The sequence below is a fragment of the Botryllus schlosseri genome, chromosome 11, assembly GCF_051294905.1.
Source record: "Botryllus schlosseri isolate E-star chromosome 11, Bs_hap1, whole genome shotgun sequence".
In the NCBI taxonomy this organism is placed as follows: Eukaryota; Metazoa; Chordata; class Ascidiacea; order Stolidobranchia; family Styelidae; genus Botryllus; species Botryllus schlosseri.
The window spans coordinates 14916964-14929750 of NC_137246.1; the positions used below are offsets into that span (position 1 = coordinate 14916964).

At 40.9% G+C, this 12787-nt stretch overlaps 1 protein-coding gene across 1 annotated transcript in view; it reads left to right on the forward strand.

Moving 5' to 3' along the window:
• The window catches only part of LOC145449914 (uncharacterized), a 90760-nt gene extending 82809 nt beyond the window's left edge, over positions 1 to 7951 (forward strand). The window contains exons 32-46 of the mRNA XM_080328352.1: positions 6 to 232; positions 299 to 516; positions 1609 to 1857; positions 1918 to 2095; positions 2153 to 2373; positions 2444 to 2587; positions 2651 to 2770; positions 2832 to 2975; positions 3037 to 3191; positions 3564 to 3729; positions 3794 to 3990; positions 4067 to 4347; positions 4406 to 4656; positions 6958 to 7153; positions 7550 to 7951. Of these exons, the coding sequence (XP_080184478.1) occupies positions 6 to 232; positions 299 to 516; positions 1609 to 1857; positions 1918 to 2095; positions 2153 to 2373; positions 2444 to 2587; positions 2651 to 2770; positions 2832 to 2975; positions 3037 to 3191; positions 3564 to 3729; positions 3794 to 3990; positions 4067 to 4347; positions 4406 to 4656; positions 6958 to 7153; positions 7550 to 7836 (3034 nt within the window). The 3' untranslated portion in view covers positions 7837 to 7951. The remainder of the gene's footprint in view (positions 1 to 5; positions 233 to 298; positions 517 to 1608; positions 1858 to 1917; positions 2096 to 2152; positions 2374 to 2443; positions 2588 to 2650; positions 2771 to 2831; positions 2976 to 3036; positions 3192 to 3563; positions 3730 to 3793; positions 3991 to 4066; positions 4348 to 4405; positions 4657 to 6957; positions 7154 to 7549) is intronic.
• Positions 7952 to 12787: the final 4836 nt, after the last annotated feature.

The window sequence follows — 12787 nt, forward strand, 5'->3', positions numbered from 1 at the left end:
CACAGGTGTGAAAGAGCAGGCTGTCTGGATACCACAGGTGGTTGGAGACACATTGGTGAAATTTTCACTTGCCCATTTAATCCGTGCACCACGTGTTCTTGCAATACAAACGGTGGCTTAACTTGCTCGGCTAACACATGCCCAACTGAAGAAGCGAGCTTCTGTGCTAGCGGCTCCGCCCCTACTGAAGAATTGTCTGAAGATGGATGCTGCAGAACATATGTATGCGACTGTGAGTTATTTAGATTATGAGTTGGAAAAAGTTTTTCGTGCTCACTGCTATATATTTGTTTGATAGGCCAGTGCGCTGGTATGGATATGAACTGGAACACATTTGACAATAAGGCCATTGCCTCAACAGAGATCGGAGTCTCTAGATTGGTTGAAGATTCTGCAACTGGAGAATTTGAGATTTTCATGACCAGAATGGAATCTGGTGCTCTCACCGCCGTTGAATCTTTCGAGATTATTGACAACATCGGTTGTAACACTCTCAAGGTTGCATCACTACCAAAGGTTAGCAGATATACAGCATCATATTTCAATTGGGAAGTGGTATTTGCACAGATTAGTATCAATCTCACGAGTGTTATTGCCGTGACAACTGGTGATGTAGACCCTGTACAACGATAACAAATCAGTGGTTCTCAAACTGTCGCATGAGAAAACTTTTTCAATTACCGAAGTACACGAAGAGCATGTTGATTTTTAATTATATTTGGCTCAAAATTTGGTGTCCTATGCAGTCGCTAAAACCATTATAAATACACGATGTAAGAATTACTCCCACTGTGTCACATATTCACGTTGGTATTTTTACGTCACATCAGATTCGCAACTGAAAACAAGCAACTGGTGAGATTTGCTAACTACGTTACTCCATCATGTATGTAAGAAAGATAGATAAATTATATCCACTATATCTCCTTTCGCAATGGTTATATTAATTCTGAACTATCAGCATCTGGCCTCACATCTTTTGACTCTTATGCCTCCATGGTTTAGAGCCGGTGTTCTTAAACTCGGGTCCGCCGGGCAGTAAAACAATCGCGGTCTGGCTAGCCTCGCGTGTGCTGCACGTGTAGCCATACGTATTGGGAAACCGTTTAAAAGCACATGTTCATGCACGTCTCTGTGTTCCTTAGCGGCGATCGTGGTTGGCCTCTTCTGCAACCTTGGCGGTAATTACATCGACGATGTGGCAATGTGCTGTGATGAGCAAATCTTGGAAAATTGTAGTAACGTTGTTGCGTCATCAGAATAGCCTAATCAAAGCGACCCCTCACCCCCCGTTACATCGGCTGGATATACCCCTGATGCAGCCGGCACCTCGTGCAAAATATAAAGTCGGCGCCTACGAATGTCATGGTATAGAAATAACGCCAATAACTAATGAGTGCCGGTACATCTGAGTAAAATAAGTCCTTCGGGAGTCACGTGGTACGCATTGTTGTAAAATCACATTCGTCGTAGGCGATCGGAAAGTTCGAGAAACACTGATTTGGACGTAAAATAGAATTTTAAAAGGTAACATAGTACTTTCATTACATTTCTTGCGATTCGCTAATTCCAATCATTTCATCATATTGCTAAATGCCGTCAATGCAGATCTTCATCAACGAAGAAGAAATCGAAATTTCTCCTGGAAACAGCATCAGAAAATCCGGATTCCGATTAGGTGTCGATTCAGCTAACAAAGTCTCCGTCGAGGTCCTTGCGAGTGGAGTGACACTTTCGCTTTCACAAGGAGGTCGAGAATGGTCTGTCGTGGTACCAACTACTTACAGAGGACGAACATCAGGTCTCTGTGGATTGTGTGACGGCTTGGCCGAGAACGATTTATGGGATGGTCACAAGGTTTGGACACCTGTCAATCTTGCACCTTTCGCTGTTTCTGCATTTCATTCGTGTCAACAGGTTCTCTCAACCACTGATGAGTTCCTCCAACACTATGCTATTGATGTTGTATCGACTTCTATCTCCATTCCTGAATGCACCGAAGGAAATGTATGCGAGGAAATGATTGAATTGTTCTCGTCTTGTCCAGTTGATAAAACCAAATACATCGATTCTTGTAGACAGGATATCTGCTCTGGTATGCATTCTCTTGTTGTTTCGGGGATGAAATTGATATATCTTATTAAATTTTAAGGTGGAAGTGCTTGTAATGTCCTTGCTGGTCTTGCATCCGCTTGCAGAGACGTTGGCCTTTGCATTGAATGGAGATCTGACTCCTTCTGTCCATATGAATGTCCAACTAACATGGAATACAGAGCATGTGGATCAAGTGTTGTCCGTACCTGTGATAACTACAAAGATATCTCCATTGACGAAAAGATGACGTCTGAAGGCTGCTTCTGTTCCGGAGATATGGTATGTCTACAGGAGTATGATATGATTTTTATCACTACTAATACAAGAAAATGTGTTGCTTTGTTTTCAGGTATTGATTGATGGAAAATGTTCTGCGCCTGTTGAATGCCCAGTATACACCGATACAGATGGAAAGACGCACTGTGTTGGAGATATATTTATTTCTGCTGAAGATTCTTGCTCAACTACAACTGTTTTGTCTGATGGATCTTTGGTAGGATGTTACAGTAAGAAGAGTTATTTGGCATAGTTATGAACTGCATATATATTATAACAGGTCAACTCGCCGATTGAATGTGCTGAGCCTCTTGAATGTGCTGACAGTGAAGTAAGAGTTGTTGTCGGCGAAAGCAATTGCTGTCCGGCCTACGAATGCTTGCCACTTGAAACTTGCAAGGTTTGTAATTTTAAGCATTTGTAATAATTTTGAACTTAACTACGTATCATTGTTCTTTCAGGGTGTTGTATGTCCTGCATATGATGACCTTACTTGTGACGTGGGAGAAGAAGTGCAGACTATTGTCCATGATGAATGTTGTGTTGAAATGCAATGTGTCTGTAACACGGAGAAGTGTCCAGCCTTGCCTGTGCCACATTGTGAAGTATGACTCCAGTTTTCTTAAAAAGGCTCACACAGTTGCAAGATTTAATTTTATTTCACAGGATGGTGAAACTCTTATAGAGAAGACATCGACGTGTTGTACCACACATGTCTGTGAATGCAATCCAGACGAATGTCATGTACCTTTGTGTTCTGGTGACGGATATCACTTGGAAGTTGTTGAGTCAGGCCGTTGCTGCCCAGTTTATGAATGCGTGTATGTATTCCTATTCAAACTGATTACCGGTATATAAGGGTTAGGAAATAGCCCTGTGTTAATTGTACATGAACCTGAGAAGGCAGAAGACTTGAGAATATCTGTAATTCTGTATGCTACTGTTGCGGATCAACCTAATAATATGAATATCGAACAAATAATGAGTAGTCAATAAAGCTATGCAATCAAATATGTATGAATTGAATATGCATGAACATTGCGGATTCATAAATAGGCTAACTACAGAGACATTGGATGAGAACTTAATAAAGGCTTCGAATCGGTTGACATGAGTCGCATAGTTAGATGCTGTAACAGCGATAATATTCCACATCCTGTATCTTTGTTTTATATTTTCTCACATAATTACAGATGCGACCGATCGCACTGCCCGGCAGCGAAGATGCCGGTCTGTGAATTGGGAGAGGTGCGCTCATTAGTCCGAACATCCGACTGCTGTGTGTCATACGAATGTTCTTGTGATCAATCGAAATGCCCAACAGCTAAAGAAGATTGTCCAGAGGGATATGTGTTAACGGTTTGTTCACTTCAACATCGTTTTTCAATGCTAGGAGGAAATTCATTGCCAATTCATGTTACAGAAGAGAACTGTAGAAAACGCTTGCTGTCCAGAAGTATATGAATGTCAATGTGATGAGTCGGTCTGTCCTGTTGAGTCTGATCTCTACTGCGATAGCAACGCCGGCTATAAGCGAATCACTACAACCTCACCAAGATTTGCGTACACTCTACCAAGCTGCTGCCCAATGCAATATGAACAACTCTGTGTCTGTGACAGGTATTTACACTAGTTAATAGTAACTTATCGTTGAGTCAACTCGAACAAGATATCTAATTTACACTCCTCTTGTTAGCTCTCTTTGTCCTGCTTACGAGGATCCAATCTGCGGAATTTACGAATCAGTTGAATATAAATCGGCCTCATCATGCTGCGTCCAACCACAATGCGTGTGCGATTCTTCCAAATGTAAAGCCACTGATACATGGTGCCCGTCTCATAAGCACGCAACCATAACATTGGTCGATGGATGTTGCGAAGAAGTTACATGTGTATGCAATGAATGCGTTGCACCAGAAGAATGCAAAGACGGATTCATTGTCACGGAATACACAGATGACTGTGGCTGTCTCAAACGTAAGTGCACGTCCTAGCAGTTAGGCTAGGTCAGATGGTTCATCGTTTTCTTTTTAAGGACACTGCGATGCTCCAGACTATTGTGTGTACAATGGTGATAATCACGAGCCGGGAACAACATGGAGCGAGGATCTCTGTGTTGAGTGCTCTTGTTCATCGGATCCAGACGCTACTGGAGAATATTGTGTTGAGTGTAGAAACATCCAATGCGGCACATGCAGCTCTGGATTCACTTACGTACCAGTTGCTGGTGCTTGCTGTGGAGATTGCGTACCAGTTACGTGCCATTATGATGGACAAGAATACGCTGTAAGTCCAGTTGCTATTTCCCCTAATTTTATCACGACCATTAAGGTTTGAAACATAGTCTGAAGTCACCAGTCAATGCACTCTACACTTCCGACTAGGCCTATGTAATTTTGATTTCTTTACAAAGTAAGTCAAGATCAAACCAACATGCAAAATTCTGAGTACAAAATATCTCGAGTCATGTTGTTGTTGTTGTTGTTGTTGTTGTTGGTCGTACTCGGCTCAGGCTCATGCAATGTTGAATGTTACTGGTTCTTCATAATTACTCCAAGTCCTATCAATGCTTCAACCAAAAGTCTGCATGAGCACTGCTTAGGGTAGACTATATCCCTCAAATGTAATAATGGGCCTATATATTGTATATCATGATACACTTAATTGAGGCATTCGTATACAACTAGCATTGGTGACATTGGTCACAATGCGACATACTATCGGTAATCAAAAGCGTCAGACGTAGGGTTGGATATAAAATAAATGTTGTTTTAAAACACATTGTTGGAATACATGTTTAACCAGTATTTTAAAAACAATGCCATTTAAAAAAATTGTGTATTTTTCAAAAGTTGTATAATCACGCCATCATTGTGTGTGTAAATACTTCCGAAAAACATGCAGTATGAGTCTACGGATTATTTGTACCCGATATAGACATCGTATGCGATATGGCATGGGTGGAACCCTCGAAATCGTCGTCAATTCAACAGTTATAGCACATAGAAATGGGTCATTGGTACGAAATGGATGTTCTGATGGTGATCACCGCAGACTATAAAAATGCTGCATTACGATGTAGTCCAGTGTTTCCTATCCTTGTCGCCAGCGCCCTCCCCCAGGGAGGAATTCAGATTCTAATGGGCGGGAAACACTCCGGGGTTGATATGGGCGGCGCTGGGATGCTCTGGGAGCGACGAAGAAATATGATGTAGCAGTATAAATGATGTAGAAGTTCGCATAGTTCTATAGTAGAACTAAGTTTCTATATATCCCTGAATTGCCGTAGCAATCTACTTTTGACAAACTTCATCAAATCATTTTTTCTTTGCACTTCACGCCAAATATAACATATAACAAAGATATATGTTTCTACAAATTCAATCATGTAAAATGTTGGTTTTATGATTATTATGCGCACTATTGCAAAGTCTCCCTTAACACAGTTCCATCACCACACTATAAAGAGGGGTTTTCTCAATAAAATGGGACAATGACAATAAATCACAGTTGTACAGTAGATTAGCTCAGACATGCTTTGAAACTTTATAGCCAAAATTACGAATAAATATCCTCGTATTTGAGAGCTAAAATATGGAATTGTCAGTATATTTTTTCTCTTACCATAAAGAATGATTCTACTTTGGGTTGCTTCGTTTTGAGTACGTGCATGTTAAACTTCAGAGACGGGGGCAGTATTCCCGCTATTTCACGGAATTAAATTCAATATGAGCCCCGAGCATAAGACTATACCACATTTTCGGTTGATTTACTAGTCGCACAAAGCCATAAAACAAATCTGAATGCAACTTCACCGCATCCCCAATCGCAGAAGTGGAATCAGGGTTTCTACATTGGGCTCATACCCGATAGGCAGGCCTATATGAATCCGTACCCGACGTGTAGGCTATCCTTGATTTGACCACGAAAAGAGGACATCTAATTAATAATCGGGTGCAATTCAAGAGCGACATATTTCCAATAGTCAAGTCCAAACCAAAAAAAGACGTATCGGTCTTCGACTTCTAACCCATCGTCTGTAAATAAGGGGCGCCAGACCAAGAAAATTTCTGAAACGGGGCGATGGATGAAAAAAGGTTAAGAACCATTGACGTGGTCCTACTCTAGGATATTTTTGGTTTGTTTTACATGCAACCCCAGTAAGATGGGTGACCTCATTCATTTCTAGATTCCCTAAAGCTTGTGGTTGTGGTTTAAGTAGTTTCCCTGTCTGTCGTTTCTCGAACTTGAATAAAAAATTACGAAAGCACGAGCTTATCCGCTATTGCAGTGCTATGGTAGGTTTTATGAACAAGAGTCTGACAAACTTTAGAATAGAATTAAGACGACACAAATCATATGTTTCCATCTTGTATCAATTAGGACTGACCCACTCCCATGATCCTGAAAGATTTGATTGCATGTCGAATTGAATTTAAGAATGAGTGAAGTTAGGTCGCGATAAATTTTAGCCTTGATGACTTGTGTGAGGTCAAGACTTGAATGATTGTGACTTACGTCATAGGAGCCCACGTTTATTGTGGAATTTATGTCAGAATGAGATGTCCATTATTTCTAATATTCAAGGTGGGTCAATCATGGAGCCAAGATGGTGGAGTTTGTTCTACTTGCACTTGTGAAATGAACCCGGTAACTGGAGAAGTCTACAGCACTTGTGTCAACACGACTTGCCCACCAATCGATCCATCCTGTGCTGAAGAAGATATTGTCACAACTGAGGACGGATGCTGCACATACTGCAAACCTAAACCAGCAACACCAGGCAAGTCTTTCATCTTATCTACAATTCCTGGTCCCATGGACATTTACGAAGAGGGAGTCATAATTGAAATCGTTTGCAGTGGTTAATTTGCTCATGATTACAACCTATTATTATAAATGATGAAGAGCAATTCTTACACTTGCACGTGGGAAAATATAACATTCAGATTTGTGTATATAGCTGGGATGTTACAACTACTTAATTAGCTATATTATTGCATTAACAACGTTGAACATAATGATAGGTAGGGAGAATAACAACCATTAAATATGAAATTGCTCAGTCAAGATGGATTCCTTACTATTTTCGCTTAAATCACCGTATTGCAGGCTACAACTATTTTCACTATCTCTCATTTATCATATCTGTAATAACGATAACGTTTCGCCTTCACAGAGCCATCCAGTTGTTCGCCAATGGAGGAAACTCATCTGTACTTGGAATATGACGGTTGCACAACAGCTCAAAACGTCACTCTCGCAACTTGCAGCGGTAGCTGTGTCAGTATGTCGACTTTCTCTGTCGAAGACGGCAAGTTTGTCAAGTCCTGCAGTTGCTGTACTGCTGTGGATACCAAAGATATAGAAGTCTCCTTCAACTGTCCTGATGGCTCTACTTTCACCAAGACCTATCAATCAGCTGCATCATGCGAATGTCACGCATCGAACTGTAGTGAACCTTAGATGTAACCGCGCTCTTGCGTGTCAGATAGAAATAGCCGAATTGCGTTGATTTTATCATTTAGCTGATCAATTTGTCCAGTGTATTTCGAGACAAATAAAAGTGTTCATGAATGCATTGATTCGAGTTCTGTGTGATCAAAGATGACTATACCCGTCAGTCAGCCAGATTAAGTTGGTTCGCTGTCCATGTCTTATTATTTCGACGCATGAATATTGACAACGGACAGCATACAGTAGGTCAGGCACATTAGCGATGGGACAAGAAACTAGGGAGAAAAACGGACTGTCTATGAAGGCCTCTCAGAGCGTTGCGAGCTGGCGCATTTGCTGTCAAATATTCAAAGTTCTGTCCCGAATATGAAATACGGGGTTTGTGTTAGAGTTAGAGGCATTGGCGCGAATTTGACATATCAGACATCCCTAACTGCCTCTACCTAGTGTTAGAATGACTCGAGGAGTGAGCAGACACAATAAGATTTCTCCAACTACTTGACTTAGTTTGACTCGATTTCAGCATTGGGACCAATTCACAATCTCCGAGTTACTCTTACTGCAAATGTTTGACTTGGGTCAAGTTGGGTCATTTCAAGGTTTCTATGAAGAGCAGGGTTTCTTAAACTTGTTAGACTGCAACCTAACTCAGAGTTTTATTTCATCTCGCGATTCAAGGCTCGCAGATCCACATCAGTTATTTTTTGTGTCAGTATGCTACGTATTTACTGACATCTGTGAAATAGAGAAGGCGCGGGCAACCAGTTTTACGGAATGCAGTTCTATGAAACATGTGTGACGCAGGTAATTTCAAATATGGGTGCATTATTTCCAATACGCAAGACCGAAACTGTCGCACCCCAAACCCTCCAATTGAAGGGGCCCGAGCACGAAGGGGCCCAAGATTATTTCGTGACTTAACATAAATCATAGAGTATTTTTTCCGAAATTGATGAAACCTTTTCAAATTTTTTTCGCGCTGGTGCGATTTAATGTTATCAAATATCTTGATTATTGGGTTCCCTTCCCCCAACAAAAAGTACGTATGATCTATAGAAATGTTCACTTCGGCTTCAGCCATTACCGCGCCACGACGCACCAATCAAGACACGTGAAGGTAGAGGTCGTATGCGACCCAAAGACGTGTGCCAGAACGATCAGCAGCGAGAAGACCTTGACTGAAAAGGACTGCCCTTGTGCTGACTGAAAACTTCGATATATATTAGGTTTACCATATTTTGGAAATCAGAAAAGGGACACTTTTTCAAAATTTTCAGACTTGCAATACCGAAGGATAATCCTGAAAAAGTGGTTAATTTTCCCACTTCGTGGTCGGTTGACTAAAAAGTAAAAGGTCAGCTTTCCGGCTCAGCTCCCGAAATAGCCGCCGAAGCGTTACTTCAGTGCTGATTTACTGTATCTCAGTCGAATTTTGCCCTCTATTCATCCAAAATTCTCAAAAAAGAGGACGAAATCTCGAAAAAGAGGACATTTGGACAAATGCCATCCCGCAGGGAACATTATTTGCCAGTAAAGAAATACCAATTTGAAGTCGTGTAGGACACGTCTTTTAGTTTAGTGCCTTTGGGCGATTTCAATATCTTTCGACATAGCACAAAGGAGGTCACGAAATAGCATCATGTAACGAAATCATTATACCAACCGGTACGCCCGAAGATGTTTATTATTATTTATGGATCGTACCTTTTCCAACACACCTCACTCAGCTCTACCGGTAAATCTGACTGCGCGAGCAGAGAGAGGATAAAAATTGATAGCAATATATATGCGATTCCCGATCATATTGACCGATTCAATCTTAATTATATAACTTTTTCACGCTTCGAGCGTTTAGGCGACTCAAGTTCACTCACTAAACAGACAGCCAATGTAGATGATAGGTAGCGGCAAAAAGCGTATAGGCAGAAGGGGATCTGGGGGCATAGCCCCCCCCAGAAGTTCGGTCTATCATCCTATAGGGGGCCCGAGACCAACGTTTTTTTGGGGGGGGCTGACGAAGTTCTGTTACAGTCCTGCCAATACAGGTCATATTTGTACGGCGGGATTAGATTGCAAGGACGAGACTATTCGGCGCCGACCATTTCGAAGATATAACGTATCAATATAGAAGGTTTTCGCCAATCAGAGACGGTCAGTTTGGACCAAGGTTTTTCGCATTCATCCGATTACTTGGCCCCACATTTTGGCCGGCTGCATGTATAGGCCACATTATAGGTCGACTTACATGTGTGGCGGATCGCGCCTGGACTAGCTGCTTTAGTGCTTCAGATGTAGAGTTACAACACAGTGTTGGGATGACTCGAGTCATGACTTGACTCGAGTCAGACTCGAGTCACCTTTTTCATATGACTTGACTTGACTCGAGTCACTTTGCAAAAATGGCTTGACTTGACTTGACTCGACGCTTCAGAAATGCGGATTGACTCGTGACTCGGAGCAAAATTTTTCGAGTCAATTTCAAGTCATCAATGCAATCGCTGTCGATAAAAATCGCTGTATCTTGCTTATGGTCGGATTGTTCGCGAAACGCTGGTGTAAACCGTGCGTTTTATTGAGCCTCCATTGTTTTCTCACAAATAAATTGACTGCAAACGAAGTGATCGAAGCTTACAGCCTACGCTGTCGTAAACTAGTATAGTAATGTAATTGTACAGCAAAAATTCTATTTCTGTTCTCTGTTTATACCTCAACCAAACCTCTTGTCTTTGGGAAATTGAATTCGAATATAGTTTATATAGTCATCAACCATTAGCGCAGGCTCGAATTGTATCATATCAATTTGTAAATGGGTAATGTATTGCATCTTATCAATTCGTTTCTCTATTCTCTATATTAGCTGGTAACTATAAACTGATGCTATGTATAATTACTTACGTAGATTAGCATTTCTACGTATATGTGAGCGATACAACGCTTTCTTGCGTATATTTCACTTTATTTTCGTTCATCAGTTCAGAATCTATGACAGCTAGCAAAATGCCATGACCTAAGCATTGCCTCATACTTTCAAAAGACAACTTGACTTGAATTGTGACTTGACTCGTGACTAGGGCTGGGCACAATGATTCGAGTACTCGAATCTGAATCGAGTATTATTGTTAATGATTCGAGTCGAGTAGTAAAAGACGATTTTTTCGAGTACTGAAATTGTACGCTCCTCACAACTGAAAGTTAATGAACTAACAAGAATTATAGTTTTGATAATATTTTCCACTGATGAAGCCTTGAAACCTTGATTGGCCGTGTCGTAGCATGATAGACATAGTACAAAGCTACTAACATTACTGGAAATAACAGATTTACGAAGTCATGATCGTTCCACAACATTGTCAAGAAGTGCAATGAAGTCGGTATGGTCGAAAACATACCGAAGTATCATTAATGTGACGGATAACAGGCATTATGTTCTTCGTGGTGGCATAAAAGGTACATATTTGAACTTTGACATAGTACATTATGTTGTGACGTCATAATGAGTGATACTCGAATACTCGACTCGACTCGAAGCATTTTACGTGATTCAGAATCGAATCACTCAGGTACTCGATTTTGCCCAGCCCTACTCGTGACTTGACTTGACTTGACTCGAGTCACCTCCAAAAATCGAGTGACTTGACTTGACTCGAGTCACCTTCGAAAATCGATTGACTTGACTTGACTCGAGTCAAAATGTGCATTGACTCGAAATGACTCCTGACTCGAAGGTAGTGACTTGATCCCAACACTGTTACAACAATGACTTCGACAATCCGTACTCACGTCGAATTGTTTTTGCACCTATTGTGCAAGCGATTTCCCTCCGTTGACACCCGAAGATTAGCTGTATATTATTTATTTGGTTTTGTATTCGCTATTTCTGCGTTTATTTCTCCTCTTATACCCATGCAGCTGAGGGAAAAGTTGATTATTACAAATGACAAGCACGAATATTGGGCTGGAGTTCTTGAAACTTGTTTTAGCGCGGACTCCTAATTTATTTTTTTTGAGTTTGCACGGACCTTGTAACCTTGTCCGTTGACGGAATGACTGGGAAGAGTCATAACTTTTGTATCCCATCGCCGTGAGTGATAAAAGTCAAATCAAAGAATATATATTCTTCACCGCACTTTCTTCTTTGAAAAATTTCTTGATATGGGATTACAAGTTAATTATTAGGCTATATATCAATCATTTTTACAGAGTCACACTAATTATTATTTTTAATTGATGATCATGGTACACTGGAAAATATTTTACAATCATATTCTGTTATTTTTTGTCAAGTGCGGGGATAACGAGTTCTATAGATATCCTTGGTCACAAAGAGCAAAATGAAATCAACTGATCTAAACTTAACCATAACCGTGGTGCAACTTATGTGATTTCACAACCTTGAAATAGCGGCAAAATTACAATGTGGAAAGTGACGTAGGATATACATTATACATACATGTACCTAACGACAGAACGCAATAATAGCTCGAAAAGCAAAACAAGAAATCACCGGTATGGTTTCCAAGCTGTACTGGACACCACGACAAACTTTACCTCGGATTTTCATTGGTCTTTCACGGACCCTTGAAACTAATGAAAGAAACTCCGGCCTTGAGGGCAGTTGAGATATTGCGTCTCCCTGTCCGAATGTCAGTCATGGATAATTAGAACTACGGAATTTCGAGAACTCTACGCCGTAAGTCGAACACCTTGCACGAAGCACCTAGAGAACATACCGATCAGTTGATGGCAGCGCATATTGGCAGACAACATTACTATACAGACTACGCAGAGGTCTCAAACTCAAACGTGCTCGCGGGCCAATTTCCTAGTTTTTGATGACGCCGCGGGCCGCAGCATCAATAATACGGATATTCAATGTATAATTCCACAAACACCGTGGAAATGTAGTTAACTATTGTAATATTCACGCATGACACGGAAAAAATCACAGTTTCAAATATTT